This window comes from Pseudopodoces humilis, chromosome 5 (genome assembly GCF_049639895.1).
Source record: "Pseudopodoces humilis isolate 2021_Gansu_Grassland_sample_001 chromosome 5, ASM4963989v1, whole genome shotgun sequence".
NCBI classification, from domain to species: domain Eukaryota; kingdom Metazoa; phylum Chordata; class Aves; order Passeriformes; family Paridae; genus Pseudopodoces; species Pseudopodoces humilis.
The window spans coordinates 51,379,771-51,398,267 of NC_142204.1; the positions used below are offsets into that span (position 1 = coordinate 51,379,771).

Below are 18,497 nucleotides of genomic sequence, written 5' to 3' on the forward strand. Positions count from 1 at the left end.
GAAATTGCATAGCGAAGTGCTCGACATATGGGGTGTATGTGTATAGTGCTTCGTGAAGTTTGAGTAACTTGTGCCCACTTCAAGCCACAAAGTCTTGTCATAGTCATAGTTCACAAGTCATAGTCTTGTTCAGGTGGGTTCTTTCTTAATTTTTTTTTTTTTTTAATTGTATTAGGATGTAGACAGGATGGACTGCTCCCTAAGGCATAGGGAGCCAGGGGGGACTTCCCTGGTTGCCTGGACAAGGCACCACCACTCAGGGAGCAGGGCAGGGGAAGAGGTGGTGGCAACTCAGAGACCAGACCATTAACATGTTTGTGATGGTCAAAAAGCTCAGAAGTCAGTCTCCGGATCAGAGTCTACACAAACAGGACCCATAAATAAGCACATGTGGGGCTGCAGCTGAGGTGAAAATCCAGCACTCCCATCACTGGGGCAGAGCTTAGCAACCCTGGACAGAGCTGAGATCGAGTCCCTGGACAGAGGCTGTGGGTGGGGGTCCCAGGTGAGGCCCATCAGGACCATGATGGCCTACAGTCTCTTGAGGACCTAACAGGAGAAATTACTATAACCTACTCTGTAATTGCCCAGATTGATAGGGAGAGTTGTTTGCCTCGTCAGGAAATCCCTCTTGGTGTGAGGGCTGCTTGGGAAAAGCTTGAAGGGGAGGTGAGTGCAAATCACTGTTTCCCTTTGGATAGCAAGGCTGGACACAGTGTAATGCCAGGTCCCTCTCTGTTGAAGGAGACAGACCCATCACTTACCTCCTGGGTTGTGCTGGTGACAGGCACTTCTGTCCTGGTGTTTCTAGGTCCCACTCCAGTTCCCTACTCTGTTAGCAGCTTGCTAGGGATAGCATTCAGTTTGGGTATTGCTTCCTATTCTTGTGCTACCTTGGAACTTCAAAAATTTAATGCCTTCTGGTGAAAGCCTGCACAGACGTGACAAAACTCTGCACTAGGAGGCCTTGGCAAGCACTGCAGGGCCACTGAAGTGAATGATACCTACCTTCATCTTTTTACACCTGGCTTCTCCATAGGCACCTCTGCAGGGTCTAAGGAATGTCAGGATGAGGAGAGGGGAAGCAGAGAGACTTTTGCAGAGACAAACCTCCCTCTGTGCCTGACTGACACTGATCTCTCTGCTTCATTTGGTTTAGGAGATGGGTGTTATGTTGGACAGCCTGGCTTCCTCTGCACCTTGCTGTCTGCTACAGCCAGACTGGGTCTGAGGCTGCAGCTCCTGCCCAGGCAGGTTATCCCTTACCAAGTCTGGTCTCAGCCAGAGTCCCAAATCGCCCTTCAAGCATCATCCACTTCCAAACACCAGCACAACTAGGACAAATGACAGGAAAGGAATATGCAATTATTTTACTGCTATTAAAACCCAAACCCAAATCCATCTAGCAGCCTGGTAATAGGGAAAAATACTGCTTGGGCTCCCTGTGCCTCCTTCAGCCCAGCAGAGATGGTGATGAAAAGTTGAGCAGAATGGTCTACCTTACCAGCTCCCAGTTTTTCCTTGTAACTGAGTTTTCCTCAGCTCATGGGATGATTAGGCTGGTTTGCCACAGAAAAAAAATTGCCACTTAGGATTTCTCCCTAGACACCTAGGAGAAGTGTAACTTGCCCTTCCCTGCTTAGCTGAGCTTCCACGTGCTGAAAACCACTTTCCCTGCAGCTCTCATTCTCAGTTCCTGCATGCTTGCAATAGACCCCTGAAGTCCTACAGACTGTTCTTGCACAGAAACCTCACATCAGCCTTGCAAACCCACAACAGCTCCTCAGTAAAGCCCCTTAGGTATAAAGCCATGGCTCAACCAGGACCTCAGCAACCTATTATAACTTCTTTGGGTGTCATCTGTGTTCTTTCTGATTTTGTGTACTAAAACTCAGGGGTTAGTCATGCTCCCACAAAAAAAAAAAAAAAAAAAAAAAAGCTGCTTTATTTTTTGGTATCTGTTTGCATGAGTTTTGACTGATGAAAATTTGAGTTCTTTCTACTTTGTCCTGAGGGCATCAAAAAGTAGGCAGTGGGCCCTGTCTGTTCATCTGCTACTAAGGGGTTTTTGTTTGCTTTTTTCCTTTATCAATGCACTGTGTCCTTGGTTACTTGTTTGCTATATGTATCTGCTCTATAAAAGAAACAAACATATTTGCTATAAATCACTATGTAAATGAAATAATTCAAAAATGCCATTCTCATGAGGAATCATACAATGCTTCAAATTGTTTGAAATACTGAAAACATCTTTTAATTGTAGAATTCTATACAAACTTGGGTAGATACATAAATGGCCACGACAAAATGTGTTCTTATTGCCTGAAAATTTTCACAGAAATACAAACATAGATGGCAAGCTTACTGACATCCAACAGGATGAGATATCTTTAAACTTGCAAAATGAATAGACACGACACTCTTAAGCAGTTTGTATGTTTGACTGTCCTTGAAGTTCTTCTGCTTATATATCAGTCTCAATATACAAAGAACCAAGATTAAAATTTTTAATGCACATCACATAATAATGTAAAATTAAGCACAAAAAAAAAGGTAAACAATTTGTAATCTTGAAAATACACTATTTTTTTTACCTAGGGCATTGACTCATTCCAAGGATGATTTCCTTTATAGCTGTGTTTTAAGTGAGACACACATCTTGTTTTTGCACAGGACATCAATATCAGATGGAGATACAAGAATGAATGGTAGCAAACAAAAGGGAAATAAATGTAATCACAAGTGGAACTCAAACTCCATGCCAGTGTTCTTGCAGCCCTAAGCAAAGCTATACATAAAAATATGCTACAACCATTATTCTCAAAAAGTCCTTGGCACTTTTCCTCTGATAATCTTACTTTCTTTTTTAATGGAGCAAATTACATTTCTGCACCGATATCATAAGGCAAAACCATAAATGCAATTACAAGGACAAGTTACCAAAAAACCCCAAGGCAAAGATAAATCCCACCCTCAGACCATCACCCACCAGCTCTGAATGCTTTGTGAAATAATATCATCCTTCCTCCTCATCACTGTCTTTCATTGTAATGCCCTGAAGTCCTCCTGCATCCGTGACTGAGACTGTGGCTTCCTCTACAGTCAGACGGCTGTGCACGGTGTCGTAGGTTTTACTGTTCAGCGTCCCCTCCATCACGCCTTGCAACCTGAAGTCTCGGTAGGTTTTCTGTGGCAAAAGTAAAACATCCTGAGTTGGACTCCAGCAAGTCTGAGTACTTTTTCACTATACACTGGCCATTTCTAGCATGCCAGTGGAACAGGTTTATTCCTCCTGCAGGTTAGGGACCTATCACCTTGATAAAGATTTTGCGGTCTTAGTTTTTGGGCTGCATGAGATTTCTACAAACTCTAGAGATTCTGATTTTATGGTAATTCCTTTAATAGGTTGTATTTTGTGTTATAGCATAGTCTAACTGCTGATTTCTCAGTAACTTCCATTTGTTTCATTTATCCAATAAGACACCAGCTGAGAATTTCTCTAAATACCTACTGAAATATGAATTTGGCTACAGGTAGTTCAGTTCTGTCATTTCACAGAAAATGTAAATGCCTGACCTTTCCCCCATAGTGTAATTTTATTTATATTTCTCTTTACATTTATATGCCAAATGTGGCAATAATGAATACCAATTATGATCTATACTATATAGTGTCAGAATTTTTCAGGTAACTACCTACTTAATTTACATTCTAAGTCCCTACATTTTGATTCACATCTACTTTTTTTTCATTTCAGAAGATTTTGTTTCCCTGGTATTCAACCTTCCTATGAACAAGCAAATACTACTTTGTTCTTCCATCATATAAGAATTCTGAGTGGAATTGTTTTATTCATTAATTCTGTGTTCAAGTAAGCACATGGAAAATCACCTGTGTACTTTATTTTAAATTGTAACATACTTGAAATGATCTTTCCTTATGTTACCCTTAAAGACTTAAAAAGGACAAACTGATCTAGGCAGTTCTTTATTTTGTGTATGCTCTCACTACAAATTCTGAATGTTTTGGAAGAGAATATGGGAAAAAGAAAATGGAAGATAATTAAGGGCTATCAGGTCCATTCCTCTGCCTGAGGAGAAGACCATGTACAACCCTTGGATAAAGAAAAGATTTGATCTTGTTTCACTCAATACCTCAGAGAACTGCAAAAGACCACTCTTAAAATGGGTAACATTCAGTTGTGAGATTTTTTTTTCTGCCACTATGATGATTATTTAAACCTTGTTTGAATCACTGCAACTGAGATTTATTTGACTTTCCTAGGTCAACGTCAGAGTCAATGGATGCAGCTTGTGTTTTGCTCACACACTTCTGCGAGTACCCTGCCTGTTCTTTTTCAAGTGTCACCATTGCATTCCCTTTTTATAACACTGTGCATTCAATTTGCTTTGATGCTGTTAACGGGTCCTACAGCAATTTCCTTCACTTTTACATTGTATTCTTCCCATTCTCAGACCAGCACTCTGGGGTTCAGACATTGCTCTTCGCTTGACATAGTTTTGCAGGATAATAATGTTCACTTCCAAGCTTAATTTTTCATTTCTCCCTAACTTTCTTTGTCCTTGACCCTCCTTTAGTCACATCCCTCTGCACATGTCTCAGACATCTAATGAAACCCTTATGCCATCATGAGCCTTTAAAGAGAATAAAGGGAACAATGTTTCTTCTTCTATGCTTTCTTAATAATGCTACTACTCTTGTCACATCCAAATCCAGAAGAATTATATTTCTCTTACTCATCCTGTGTCCTTCAAAAATGACCTCCTATTTATTTGGGGTTTGATTGATTTTTTTTAATTTTTTTTTTTTAAAAAAATTTAAAAATATTTTTAAGAGGTGATCGGAGCAATACAGATTCCTAGCTTTTTTTGTGTGTGTTTTTGTTTGTTTTTGTTTGTTTTTTCCTAAAGCAACCACAAATGTGCCTTCATTCACTCTAGTTTGGAAGAACTGTGCCTCCCCATGTCTCTCTGCAGCCGGGCTGAAGCAGATAAAGTTTCTTATGATACTCTTTTTGAACCATTGTTTTGTATTTCCCAGTAGCCTCCTGTCTGCTGAGCTCCTGAGTTCTATCTTCACCCTCCAAAACCAAGGTCCACAAAATTTTCTGTTTTCCAGAACCAATATAATTGACATCATCACTTTCAATCTTTAATATCCACAGAAGGTGCCACAGAATAACACAGTTGGAATTTACATGCAGAGCAAACCAGGTATATGGGCCCAGAAAGGCCACTGCCAGAAGCAGTGTTCCCACCTCCATTGGGAGCTTTTGAACAAGGCTAACCAGTGTGCCAGGTGGCAGAGGGAAGGCAGGTTGGCAGTGCTGCTCATTCACCTGAATTTCAGTTTTGCAAATTTCCTCTAATCCCCCTGGTGATATTTCTCTTGTACGAGTTAGCCTGCCCGTTCTTAGATCTCATGGGGTACAGGGTTTAGATCCTCTAATGCTGATTGTCTTCCTCAGGGTATCATATCTGCCTTGGAAAGGGGCTTTTTACAAGGGCATGGAGTAATAGAACAAGAGGGAATGGATTAAAACGGAGAGTAGGTTTAAATTAGAGATTTGTAGAAGTCTTTGCTGTGAGAGTGGTGAGGCACTGGAACAGGTTTTCCAGATAATCTATGGATGCCCCATCCCTGGAAGTCTTCAAGGACAGGCTGGATGGAGCTCTGAGCAACCTGGTCTAGTGAGTGGTGTCCCTGCCCATGGCAGAGGGGTTGAAACAAGGTAATATTTAAGGTCCCTTCCAACCCAAACCATTTTATGATTCTGTGATTCTTTGAGAATAGCTTTAAACCTTTCACACAAGCCATTAATTTCAACAATGAACAGCAAACTGCTTTTGCCATTTGGGCACACAATCAAGTGAAGAGCCAAATTCTGCTCCCAGAGAAATTCCAGTCAAAACCAGCAAAGTTAAGCCTGGAGCCATGATGCCATCATTATTATGACAGTTTTCTTGCATTTCTCTCTGTTCTGTTCCTTTTTTACTAGTGAATCCTGAAAGCTGCAGTTGCAATTCCGGTGCCCATTAGTTAAAATGTTTTTGACTTTATAGTCTTGCAAGAACTTAATGAAAAAATATTTTTAAGAAGTTGAGGTCACCACTGACAACAGGTGTTTCTTACTGCACATTTGCACAGATAACAAGAATGTCCAAAGTTGAACAAGACAGAATTAAAAAGAAAAAGATCTGAAATGTTTTTCTGTCTCTTGCCTAAGGGTATCGACTACGATCTGAAATGGAGTTAGGAGGAAACTTCTTTCATGGTAGGCTAACCCATAATTGCCTATTGCAATGCATGTTGCACTCTACTTGGAAGCATTTGACTTTGGCCAATGTAAAAAACTGAGGACTGAAGTGGAGGGACTGGTATTTCTATTGATACTTACTTCTGAGTATCACAGATTAGAAAATGTTACTTAATGCATTTAATACTGTTTTCAATTAAGCCTAGTAATTACACTCGCATAAAGAAGAAAATAACTTCTTTTTTTAGGAGAAAAGGGAAAATGGAGAAGGAACGCTATTGAAATTATTCAGGTAAACTAAAAAATTGGTAACAAGACAAATGAAAGTTTAATAAGAATAATCATACAGCAATGCTATACAGCTAGCTGCAAAATTCCTTGGAACTATCTTAATTGTCCCCAAGTCCAGAATTTATGACAAATACTACTGCACATATAATTAACATTAAGGAGTTTAATAAGTTATTTTACTTCTGGAATTTGCTACAGCTGTGGGGAAAAAAAATCCCAACCTTAAACTACATTAGTTTACAACTTCATTCCACATTTTCTTAACTTCTGGGTTGATTTTCCATGTTATTACTTTATTACTTTTCTCTCTTTACTATGCAGTTTAATGCGAACACATTTTATTTACCTTCACTATCTTGATGAGAGTCTTCAGCTGGTAGATGTGAAGCTGAACGTCTAATCTGTCAGCCAACCACATGCATATGACTTTCATGGAGTTGCTATACCATTGCTGAAAAGAAGGATAAAAAAACCAACAACAAACACCACCAAATAACCCTGCAGTATTCATTTAACAGATTTGGTAATGAGAGGTAATGAAACACTTTGAAATGATCACAGATCAGCACTTGAAGTCAACAATGATATAATTTCCTGTTATGAGAATTGCATGGGTCAGTAGGAAATCAAATAACTTGACCTAAACCATTCTTTACACGAATTAGCACCTGCCATTTTATCTTTCAGTTACAACATGTTCAAGCAAAATAGCGTTATGCACTTTGTTATCTGTCAGTGAGAATGGATATTAAAGATACAATTACAGGAGAGAATTGACAGCTAAAACAGCAAGGATAGAAACAGGCAGAGTATCTTGAGAGAGAATTTACAATAACTAGATTTTTCAATCCAAACAGGAAAACAGTACCAGAGAAAAAGGAATTTGTCTTTTTCTTTATTTTTTTTTTTTAATCACTCCATCATTAAGTAAAAAAATATCAAAAATCCCTGGAAACTATTTTTAAATATGATCAAAACACTACTCCACCCTCCCCAAAATAACTATATTAAGGTTTTCTTTTACATTAATTACTAATTATAATTACAGCCTACCTTATTTCTTTTTTATGTCTTAGGCATGGGTATATTTTCACTCAACACTTCACAAATGGATGGGTTAAGAATAAGCCCTCTGCTGTTGGTGTCTATGTTACTGTAAAAAATGCTCAGTTCCAAATAGCTGCTGTAATAGTTCTTTCACATTAACTGGATTAGAAGAGATTTTACTAAATATAGTTGTAGCATTTTTCCCCTCCTGTAAAATCACAACCAGATGTCATTTAGTCAAACTGTAAAAAGGAAGGTTTGTTTTTTTTTTTCATTTCAACAGTGAGAGATTAAAAGAGTTTGTGTCATAGCTCTGTATCTAGTCTCTTTTCCCTCAGGAAAGAGGCTTAAATCATTATCTAGTATAATTTCCTGTGTCTTTGCAAAATACAGAGATATGCAAAGAGAGGAAATCATGTGCCTATTTTAAAATGCCTCATGTTAGGCAGGTATATTTTGTGAAAGTAATTCAAAGGAAGTATCTGACATGTCTCATTACTCACCTCCATATAAAAAAAAATATAAATTATACAGTGAAAATATATATTGAAGACAAATTACTTTCTACTGGATGTTACAAAAGAAAGAAATAGAATTCTTCCATCAAAATGTAAGCTCGCTGTAAAAAGCTTGAAAAACATACAGTAAATAACTACAAATACCTTTTCCTTACAGGGAACAGTCTCATCACAATGTAACTATCAGTTTTAAGATATATGAAATTAGATATTAATCTAATAATTCTTCTGTTAATTTTTTGAATGTGTTCAATTGTATTTTAATTATAAATCACTGAAAATAAATTACTTCTACTTTTTAGAGTTTCTCCTATTAATTTGCTATTTTACAGAAGTTAAAAAACGCACCACAAAAAAGGCAGACAGCTACATATTTCATAAAGTTTGATTTAGTCACTAAAATGTGGGACTGATTAGATATCCATAAAATATTGGTTTTAAATCGCTGAATGAATTCTTATCCTATTTACATTATTTCATTCCTAACATGCATGCTGGTATTGATTTCTTTTGTAAGTACCTGCAAAATATTTTTAATGAGACTTGTTACTAAGTGGTAAATTATATGACAGGTGTTGTATGTATACAGATGTCTAGAGAATAAAATACAATTGTACTTATTAATTGGGGAACTCTATTGATCTAAATAAACATAAAATTTCCTACATCAAATATTCTATCCAAATGCAACCAGTAAGCCAAGAAATTATATTATCACTCACACACAATCCTAGTAAAGAGAACTATTTTAGTAGGGGAGCTTTTTGAAAACTGATATTCTTCCAGTAATGCATCCATTATGTATTTTGTATGTATCAAGTAGAAAACACAATGGGCTCAAACTTGCTCAGACAAACAACCTCCAGACAGGATTGAAAATTCTGAGACTGATTTTCCCATGCAACAATACTGAACAGGGACAGATTACTGACAATAGACTGTTCCAGATTTCTGGCAAAATGTTTTAAAGCCTAGCTAGGAAACTTATTTAAGATGGATGCAGTAAAACTTGAACTCTACATACCTGTAATATTCTTACATGCACTGAAAAAAAGCTAAGATATTGGAGGAAATTATTTTTCTACTCATTAATGAATGAAAGCAATATAATATGCTTTTTTGACTAGCTTTGATGCATTAAAATTTCAGTACAAATGTGTAATTTGGTGATTGTGAAATGATACTACAGTACATGCTCTTCTGTCAACACATCTTGTTCAGAAAAAATATGACTACTGTTCTACTAGAAAAAAATGTATTTTTATTTTTAATTGTCACCATATTTTTAATAAAAATCACATCTAGTATATTTGTAGAATCCTCACAGAGATACTTATGAGTAGGATTCTTGTTAATGATTGGTCTTACATCCACTAGTTTTGAGGACTTAGTATAACTGAAGCTGCATAAACTTAAATCTGCTGGATAACTAGAAAATAAAGATTTCCCTATAACTTCTTTTTGAGTGCTGAGAACAGCACTGCAAATTCCTCTCAGAGAATCCCAGGCCACACATTTTGACAACCATGAGCATGTTAGAGAGACAGGGATGGATCTACTGTGACTGATGGCAATCTATTGCAAACCCCAAAACTTCAGTGATTGGATAATTGTCATGAGATTACCCAGTTAAACTGACAGCAACAACAACAATTGTTTTTAACTGGTTTTAGGAAAAAGTAACTTTCCTATTAGTAACAATAGCAGTGAAAAGATAATGTGTCTCTTGCAGATGTTCATTATATGGTACTACTGTCACATTCTTTGCTATTGTCTATGCAAGAGTAAAGCAGTAAGTGCTTATGATACATTTTTTCCAAATCAGTAAATAACAGCAGCCAACCACTTTAACAAAAATGTTAGCCTCGCTATTTCATCCTCTCTCCTTATTCACAGCCCATCCAACTCCTGTAAGGGCATGCATTACTCACTTCATTTTCCTGAGATACCTCTTTCAAAGTAAAAAATAAGAGAAAAGGAAAGGCTAGGGTTGACTCTGTGAGACCCTTGTATTCATTCACACTTATTGTGCATGACTGTACACTGGTAAATCATATTAGCAGCCCGTCTCCCCATCAAGCTGCTACTTGCTTTCCAGCCCTGGGAAGGTTCAACAAATCAACAGGAGCACGGAAAACAGAACATCAGTCTAATCTAGTGTTTAAGGTGAAGTTTTCAAACCCAATCTAAGAAGATCTTTAGAGCAAGCAACAAGCTGAAGGGCTCAGAAGGTGGTATTGACAATGAAAGAGTGTTGAAATATTGAGAAGCGCAGCACTTGTGCATTTTTAATAACAAGAGGGTCAACAAGGACACAGCTCCCTCAGTGCCAATAGTTGCCACACCAGGGCTATAAACGCTCTCAGTTCATCAGATTTCTTAAACAGTTCATCAGCTTTCTTAAACACCCTAAACCCCCTCAGCAGACCTTTAGTCTTAAATTAACAAACCAAAGCAATGAAAGAGGGTGCAGCTTGAATGGCCAGCATTGATCCCCAACGGGGCTCGGCGCAGCTACAGGCACTGAAAAACTCGTTCCATTGTCAGGAGGAATTGACAAACCTCCTCTCCTAAATAGTCCAGCTCAGACGGGCTGGAGGCACGCAGCTGTAAAGGGCTCCCCTCGCCCCGCTCCCAGCACTCACAATGCGCCAGGCATGAGCTCTTTGTCAGGCCCAGACTCTGCAATTTTCTAACAAGGATTAAAGTTGTTTCTCGGCAGGGCTAGTGAAAAGCGATTTAGCAACATACCGTGCTTTCTTCAGGCAAGTTAAAGAGAAGTAGTTAAGGAATTTCATTATTCTGCTGACTGGTGGAAATACAAAACAAATATAATAAATATTCACCATCTTTCTGGGTGCCTGAGCTATAACATTCGCAGAATGGTTCAATTAAATATAACACTTATCGGCTGAAAGCAAGCACTTTGAATTTATTTTTGAAGATTTATTTTGAAGATTTATAAAAAGGTGCAGCTGTTTGCCACCTGGAAGGAGGCTCAATACATAGCAATACACAATGGTTGAGTCTTTCTAGGGCTGGTATCCCTAACGCCTAAGACACAAGACCCCGTTGAGTTTCTATACCTTGACTGCTCCTGATAAATGGGGATTGTAATAATGCTTTCTCTGCTGAGTATGGCAGGGGAACAGCTTTTCTAGGAGCTGCATTTTATGTTCCTGCAGAAGCCTTTATCACACTATTGATCAGGAATTTAGTCACTCAGACAACAACAGGATGTTTCTACTTCCTTCAGCTTTACTTGCCCTACCAGAAACAGCAACAAAAAGTATACTTCTCACTAAACGCACTGTACACCAAATGCCGCATAAGCTAAAACGAGAAAATAATAATGAGCTAATATAAGACAAAACATGAGCATGTTAAAATTTCAGTGCTAAAATGCCTGGTTTTTATTAAAGGACAATGCTATTATATTGCTTCAAGTTTATGATAAAGAGCACTACAGGCAGACCATGGAACTTCTAGCACATTTTAAAAAATGTTAAATACTGGAAAAATAAGTAAGTTATTTCTTAAAAATGCAAACAGCAAAAGCTGAAAAAAGGTCCTGACTTAAGTTTCATAATTTATTTCCCTTTTTGCAAAGTTTGAATAGTCATACTGATTGCCTTTGTTGAATGTTAAAGGTTATAAGGGACACAAATGTAATTCGTAGTTTTTTTGAAAACACTCAGAGGTTTAGAAGGTATATTTGTATTTCAAGTTAGGTATAGATATTATTCACTTAAATGAGGACTCTTACCTCAGCAATGATGAGTTCATACAATTCTGAAAGATGGGAAGTCTTGGTAACTCTGAAAGCGCCCCCCAAGTCATGTGTGTGTGTGGGGGGTCATCATGATGCCCCCACATTTATTCCTTTTGCATCTTTATTTTTCCCTTAGGAACTTCTATTTAAGATAAACTGAAAGAAATTAAAATTAAACTAAGCATGAGTGGAAAATCCATTGAGCTGGCTGTGCTGGAATCATGGAATTCACAGGAAGGACAAACAAATGAAGCTTTTTGCCTATTAAAAAAATGTCAGATATTTAAAAGCCCTTGGTCTGGAAAATGCCAAAGACTAAGTCAATATTGTGTCAAATGCAAAAACTCTATCTCTATTCCCCATTTCACTACAGTCCCTTCCTACATTTTTATTCAAGGACTTGTCCAGAAGTCCTCCCATTGCTGTGTCACCTATTTCTGCTCCTGTGTAATGCTCCTGCGTTCCTCCTGAGCTCCTCCTTTGCACAGAGCCTCTGACACATTCCTCTTTCACCTCACCAGTCTTACACTCCTAATGCTTGGCACCATTTATCTAGGCATCTTCCTGGAAACATCTCAGGCTTTCATCCAGCTTCTGTGTTTTGCTTAATCCTCTGGGCCTGGAATGCTAAGTCACATTTTGAACTTTGTCTTAGGAATGTGCAAAAATGTTGCCTAAATTACAGGTATATGTATCAGGAAAGGAGAGGTGAGAAAGGAATCAGACACCACAGTCTGCTTCAATACATACTTCTGACACAAGATTTCATAAGTTTAGTCATTTGAAATTACAAACCCTCACCCATTTTAATTTTTTCCTACCCTCCCCACCCTCCAGCCGCCCAGATTTTCTTTTTTAAATCTGATTTTAGTAGATTTAAGAACTTACTTCTTGCAGTCCACTTGGCCGAAGAAGAAAGCTTTTCTTTCTTCCAGTGGGATGCTTCCTATGTCTTTCTTTTGCTTTTTTTTTTTTTTTTTTTTTTTTTTTTGTGCCATTACTCCAACCTCCCAGGAAGCTCAGAAAGCATTTTTTTTCTTATGAACAAATACTTTAGTCTCTAGCCAGTCTCTTTTCTGCCTATTTGAACGAAGGATTCCCACTGCCACTCCCAAAGCAATCAGGGGAAAAGGGAAAGGAGCTCACCAGAAAAAGGAACCCAAACCTTGATGGGTTCAAAACTTGTTCAGAAAGACTTAAGAGGACAAACAAGTGAACACAGTTGTTGGATGGGATATTTTGGGGATACAGGGAAACAAAATTAATTTTAAGAAATCAATAATGAGAAGAAAAGAAAAACCATGGCTCATTTAAAACCATATTAAGCATCTTTGAAATCCCTGATCAAAAAAGATACGGTTCTAAAAACCAAAGAACATCTAACATATGAAAGGCTTATCTTTTAGAAGGAAAGTAATTTTTTCATATTTTTGGCTTCTAATTAGAAGATGGCCAGTTGCTATGGCACTACTGCCAATTTACAAATAAATATACACTATTAATGCAAAATACACAGTACTCATCTTCCCATGTATTTCATACTGGTTGTTAAAGAAGCAATCTACAATATTTATGCTACTTTATAACATTTGTGAGGGTTTTTTTTGTGGCCTCTTCTCATATGGCAGATAAGCTGGGAAACTGGAAGTTTGAAAAATTAGACACACGTAACTTCCTTATATGTCTGGACATATGTAATGTTACTGTTCTGATTTTACACAGTATGTACTAACATGATGCTCATGGCTGTGAGAGACTTACAGTATAAACAGTTTCTCTGCTTCACTCTGGATACACACTGCATCTGTGAACAAAACTTCCATAGGTTATTCTGGTGCTAAAACTCTGTGGAGCAAACACTGTCAGTCTCCCTGCACTGTGTTGTGTTGCAGTTTGGGTATATCCACAAACATCCTCTGAGGCACAGAACAGGGAACATCACTTGAGTGACCCTGAAATGAAAGCCAGCTTGGATCCTCAAAATAAACAAATTAACATAATGCAAAATGACCAAGTTGTTACTCATTATAACATCTTGCTATCAGGCTCTAGTTTTAAAAGCCCTGCAAATGTACTGCGCTGTACAAATGCTACGCAGTCTTCCTAAGTGAATGCCTAACATTATATGGTTTGAGTTGGAAGGGACATTAAAGATCATTCAGTTCCAATCCTCCTGCCATGGGCAGGGATGCCACCCACCAGACCAGGTTGCTCAAGGTCCCATCCAACCTGACCTTCAACACTTTCAGGGATGGGGCATCTCCAGCCTCTCTGGGAAACTCGTTCCAGTGCCTCACTACCCTCTGAGTAAGTACTTTCTTTCTAACTTCTAATATAAACCTACACTCTTGCAGTTTAAAACCACTCTCCCTTGTTGTGTCACTACACACCCCTATAAAAAATTCCTCTCCCAGCTTTTAGTAAGCTGGAAGGTTGCTCCAAGGTCTCCTGGAGCCTTCTCTTCTGCAGGCTGAACAACCCCAGCTCTACCAACCTGTCTTCACAGGAGAAGTGCTCCAGCCCTTGTATTATCTTTGTGGCCATCAGTAAAGTTAAAGGTCTGGGTTCACTCTGTAAGGTGTGCAATCAAGACACCCATCTCTCCTTCAGCCCAGTCATCCAGAACTAGTTCTCTCTTCCATGGAATGAGATATCGTCAAAGGGACCACAGGAGACCTCCTGTTAGCTGCATTCCCCCCTTCAAGTAAGAATACTCTTCATCTCAGTACCAAAAGTGAGATAGGCTGAAACTGGGTCAGCATCTGTGCTGTAGCTTTTACACTCTAGTAGTTTTTGTCCTCGAATCTTCTACTTAGACTCTCTGCTCCCTGTGGAGTGAGGTCAAGTACATATTTTTATTACAGTATTTAAACCATCCTGAGTTCTTCTGAGTGAATATTTACAGGCAGCTTATTTCTTTCCACCTCATCAATCTTGACTCATCCATTTACTCTTTATGTTACTGCAGTGCCATGTGATGGAGCTGGATGTAGCTGTGAAGCTGACAGGGAGATGCACACTGCTGGAGCTACTCCTTTCTCATACCACATCAGTTGGGCACTGCACTGAGCTGCCCTAATGTGGAGCAAAAGTACAGCCTCCTACCTCCCTCTTGCTGTTCTCCCTCTCTTTGGATGAAATGTCCTTGGACTGGGCAGGTGCCTTGTTTGCTCCTTTTCCATCCTGGACCCTGTTGCCTGTGAACACTCAGCTATATAAATTTTACAGCTGTGTTGTTTTTTGGTTTTTTTTTTTAAGCTGATTTTTCTCTGCATTATTTTTACCTTTTTTTTCCTTGCTCTTTAAGTGCAGTATACTGCAAAAGAAATTAATTTCAATGTAAATTAAGAAAATATACCTTGAAACACCTGAAAATTATTTAAAGAAAATCATCTCTATATAGTTCAATACTTCTGCACATTTAAATCAGCACTAAAGCTTTGGTTTTCCATGATTAAATAGGTGAAGAAGCCCTTTCCACTGACAAATCTGTCAGAGCACTCTGCAGCATCCTTATCTATTCTGATTTGCAACATATCAACCTCTTTCTGTTATGCCTGACTCGCTATAGTAAACCTACATTATTGTTATGGTTTCTGGCACTATTTTTCCTGTAATGTGATCAACAATGTGGCTCTGTGTCTATTTGTGAACACTTATGCAGAGTTTTATTTTCCTTTTTCAACTAAGCTTGACCCAAATGAAATATAAGTATAAACATCAAGCCTGCAAGTAAGGTTTGAGAAGCCACAAGGTTCTCCTGCTGTTTATACGTGTGTGAATTACAGTACATCAAGAAATCAATATTCCCTAGATGGTGCTTGTGCCTGGCACTTCATGGTGAACAAATATTAGGTAAGACAATACAAATGGTAAAATCCTTATTGATTTCTCTTGACTGTGTAGAATGTGAAAGCTGTAGCCACAGTTAACACTTACTGACAGACTCATCTAAAGTTTCAGTGCTATTTTATATTTTTATAGTTGTCCACGCTCAATTGATTCTATTAAGTTGCTAGACACATTTCAAGCCATCTAGATAAGAAGAAAAAGTGCAGTGCCTGGAATGAGATGCTGCTACTTTATGCCTAGCAGGATAAAAAGGTTAAAGGACTAAATTGTGCCTGGATATTGGAAGGAGCTCTCTTTTATTAGATAGAATTGTTATTGTTTTTAGTGAATGGATATTGTGAGTGATGGATAGATCCATTTAACTAAGTTAATAAATGAATGAACAGTATATACCAGAAATGCATATGAAGAAACTGTACTGGAAGCTCCCAATATTACAGACCCTCCCCAAACAAACAAGCAAAACCACCTTGTGGTTCTATTTGAAAACTTTCCCTCAGGGAAAAAAAAAATATCAAATGGGCTTTAAAATATTAAGTTTAGGATTTTTTTTTTCTCCCCATTTTTCCTCTTGTGACTCATAACACCCATTTAAAATTGCTTTTTAAGAGCAATTTATACAGTGTTCTTTTTCTTTTTTTTCAAAGAAGTGAGCTTCTCACACAAGTCAGGGAACTTAGAGGGTAGGGCAGTATAAGGAATTCTGAGTATCAGGCAGTTATCAGTTTTAGTGCCCTAAAAATAATCTTCTATTTCCCCTTTATACCCACAGAGCACTTTTAGCAAGATATCAGAATATCTATTTCATAGTTTCTTACTCCCCTGCTGGAAAAAATTAAGTAATATTACTGAATTGGTGTGAAAAAGGTGTCAGACATCCATTCCATGAATATTAAAGACTGGGCTATGGGATACTTAATGTCTTGAGAAAATAATTTTTATATCTTTTTGGGTTGTGTGGTATACAACAAAATGGAAATTCAGAAATTTAAAATGTCATAAAGAATGAAGACATGTGAAAGTGTATCATATCAGAACCATAAATAAATATATAAATATATATACTATTTATATAAATATATAAATAAATCATAAATAAATAAAATAAAGTCATTGTGTTATGACATTGTGTTTCTCTAGAGAAAACACTATCAGCTACAGTGTAAAACAGTTTACAGAGTACTGAATATTCTCATCCTGAAGCAGCAGACTCTGAAGCACATGCTTTAAGTGTGTTGTGGTCATACTGATTTCAACAGTACTGAGCTTTGCTGAAGTCATAGCAGCATAATGAGCACCCTCCAAGAATGGGCACTCTTTTTCTCAGCATAATCCAGAAAAAAAATTTAAAAGAAAACTTTTACACTATATGAAATCAGATGGAGGTTACATTTTTCAGATTTCAAATGAACTATTTTTACTTTATAGAGACTGCTACCTTGAAAAATGAGGTGAGTCTATTTGAAAACATCAGGAATAATTTAGTGAACTTTAAAAAGACTTTGAACAATAAGTTTGCAAAGTGTTGCTTCCATCTTGCAGAAGACTTTCTTATATTTGAGCATGTCAATATAACTCACTTTTTCAGTGACACTGCCTGCAATTTTCTTTAAAATTCTTTTACCAAAAAAGAAACAACTGTTTCAAAATTACAAAAAATTCTGTTAGATCATGAGATGACTGCAGAGTGGTCTTCATATCACGAGCTTTCTATTTCCCCTATAAAATAAGAGACGTAATTAAAGATGAGTTAAGACTTTGGTGAAAATCTAAAGAGCATCGGCAAATCTGAGCACTGCTCAGCTTTTCAATTGCTTTTCTACTTCTCAGTTCTTTTAAATGGTTTTCTATGGCAGGAACATTTTTCTTAATTAGTCACAGCTAATTACTGTTCTGGCATAGACAAGTAATCAGAAATGTCAGAGCTGCAAGGCTACATCTCCCTAATCCTTTGATAATAATTTAGCCTCCTGGGAGGGCCTCAAGCTGCGGTAAGTAGTGGCTGACAATAAGGCAAAATTAGGTGGGCAGCAGACCATTAGGATAGAAAAATAAAAAGCACTACCAAATCCTGCTGAGCACCATCAGGCAACTAACTACACTGCCAGATGAGGTGCCTGTTTAAGCCTGTGTTGTTAATTAGCTGATTCTACCAGACCTGCCACATATGTCCAGGTGCATCGTGCAAAGATGCGTATTTCTGGGTTTGTGCCAAAGGACAATTTTGCACTGTGATCAAATTTCAAGAATCTGAGAAAGAAGCCCACATATTTCTTGAAGATTACTCTGGGTTACCAAAGAAATAAGAAGATCAACAAGCTACAATCCATTTTTGTTGAGTATTTTTTTAAGTAATTAGGCACGGTCCTCTCATGTTTCTCAGAGGTTAATACAAACACAGCTTTTGATTCAAATATGGCCTTTAACCAAGTAGACCTTTTGTCAAATCACACACTTGCAAATAATTACATAACAACAAAAGGGAAGATTACTTATTAAAATTAGCATGACAGGAAGTAATTTGAGAATAAGGAAAAAAAATCACAATTAAAATTTTATAGAAAAACATTGCTGAATACTAAATACTACAAAAATAGTGCTTTTGAGGTAGACATAAGCAGCACAAGGAGCTGGCACTACTGAAAACTCAATTTAAATTAAGTGTTCCTCTTAGTTGTGTAACACTACAATTTGCACATTTTTAAACACTTTTTTTTTTTTTTGTAATAGGTCAGAAAAC

General features: G+C 37.6%; 1 protein-coding gene across 10 annotated transcripts in view; it reads right to left on the reverse strand.

The window, feature by feature from the left end:
* Window positions 1–2,285: 2,285 nt before the first annotated feature.
* The window catches only part of CADPS2 (calcium dependent secretion activator 2), a 282,371-nt gene continuing 266,159 nt past the window's right edge, over window positions 2,286–18,497 (reverse strand). For 9 of the 10 annotated variants that reach the window (XM_005519231.2, XM_005519232.2, XM_088054886.1 and 6 more), the window contains 2 exons: window positions 6,915–7,019; window positions 2,286–3,187 (listed from right to left, as the gene is read on the reverse strand). In XM_005519231.2, coding sequence (XP_005519288.1) covers window positions 3,017–3,187; window positions 6,915–7,019 — 276 coding nt within the window. In that variant the 3' untranslated portion in view covers window positions 2,286–3,016. The remainder of the gene's footprint in view (window positions 3,188–6,914; window positions 7,020–18,497) is intronic. The other variant, XM_088054889.1, reaches the window with a different exon arrangement.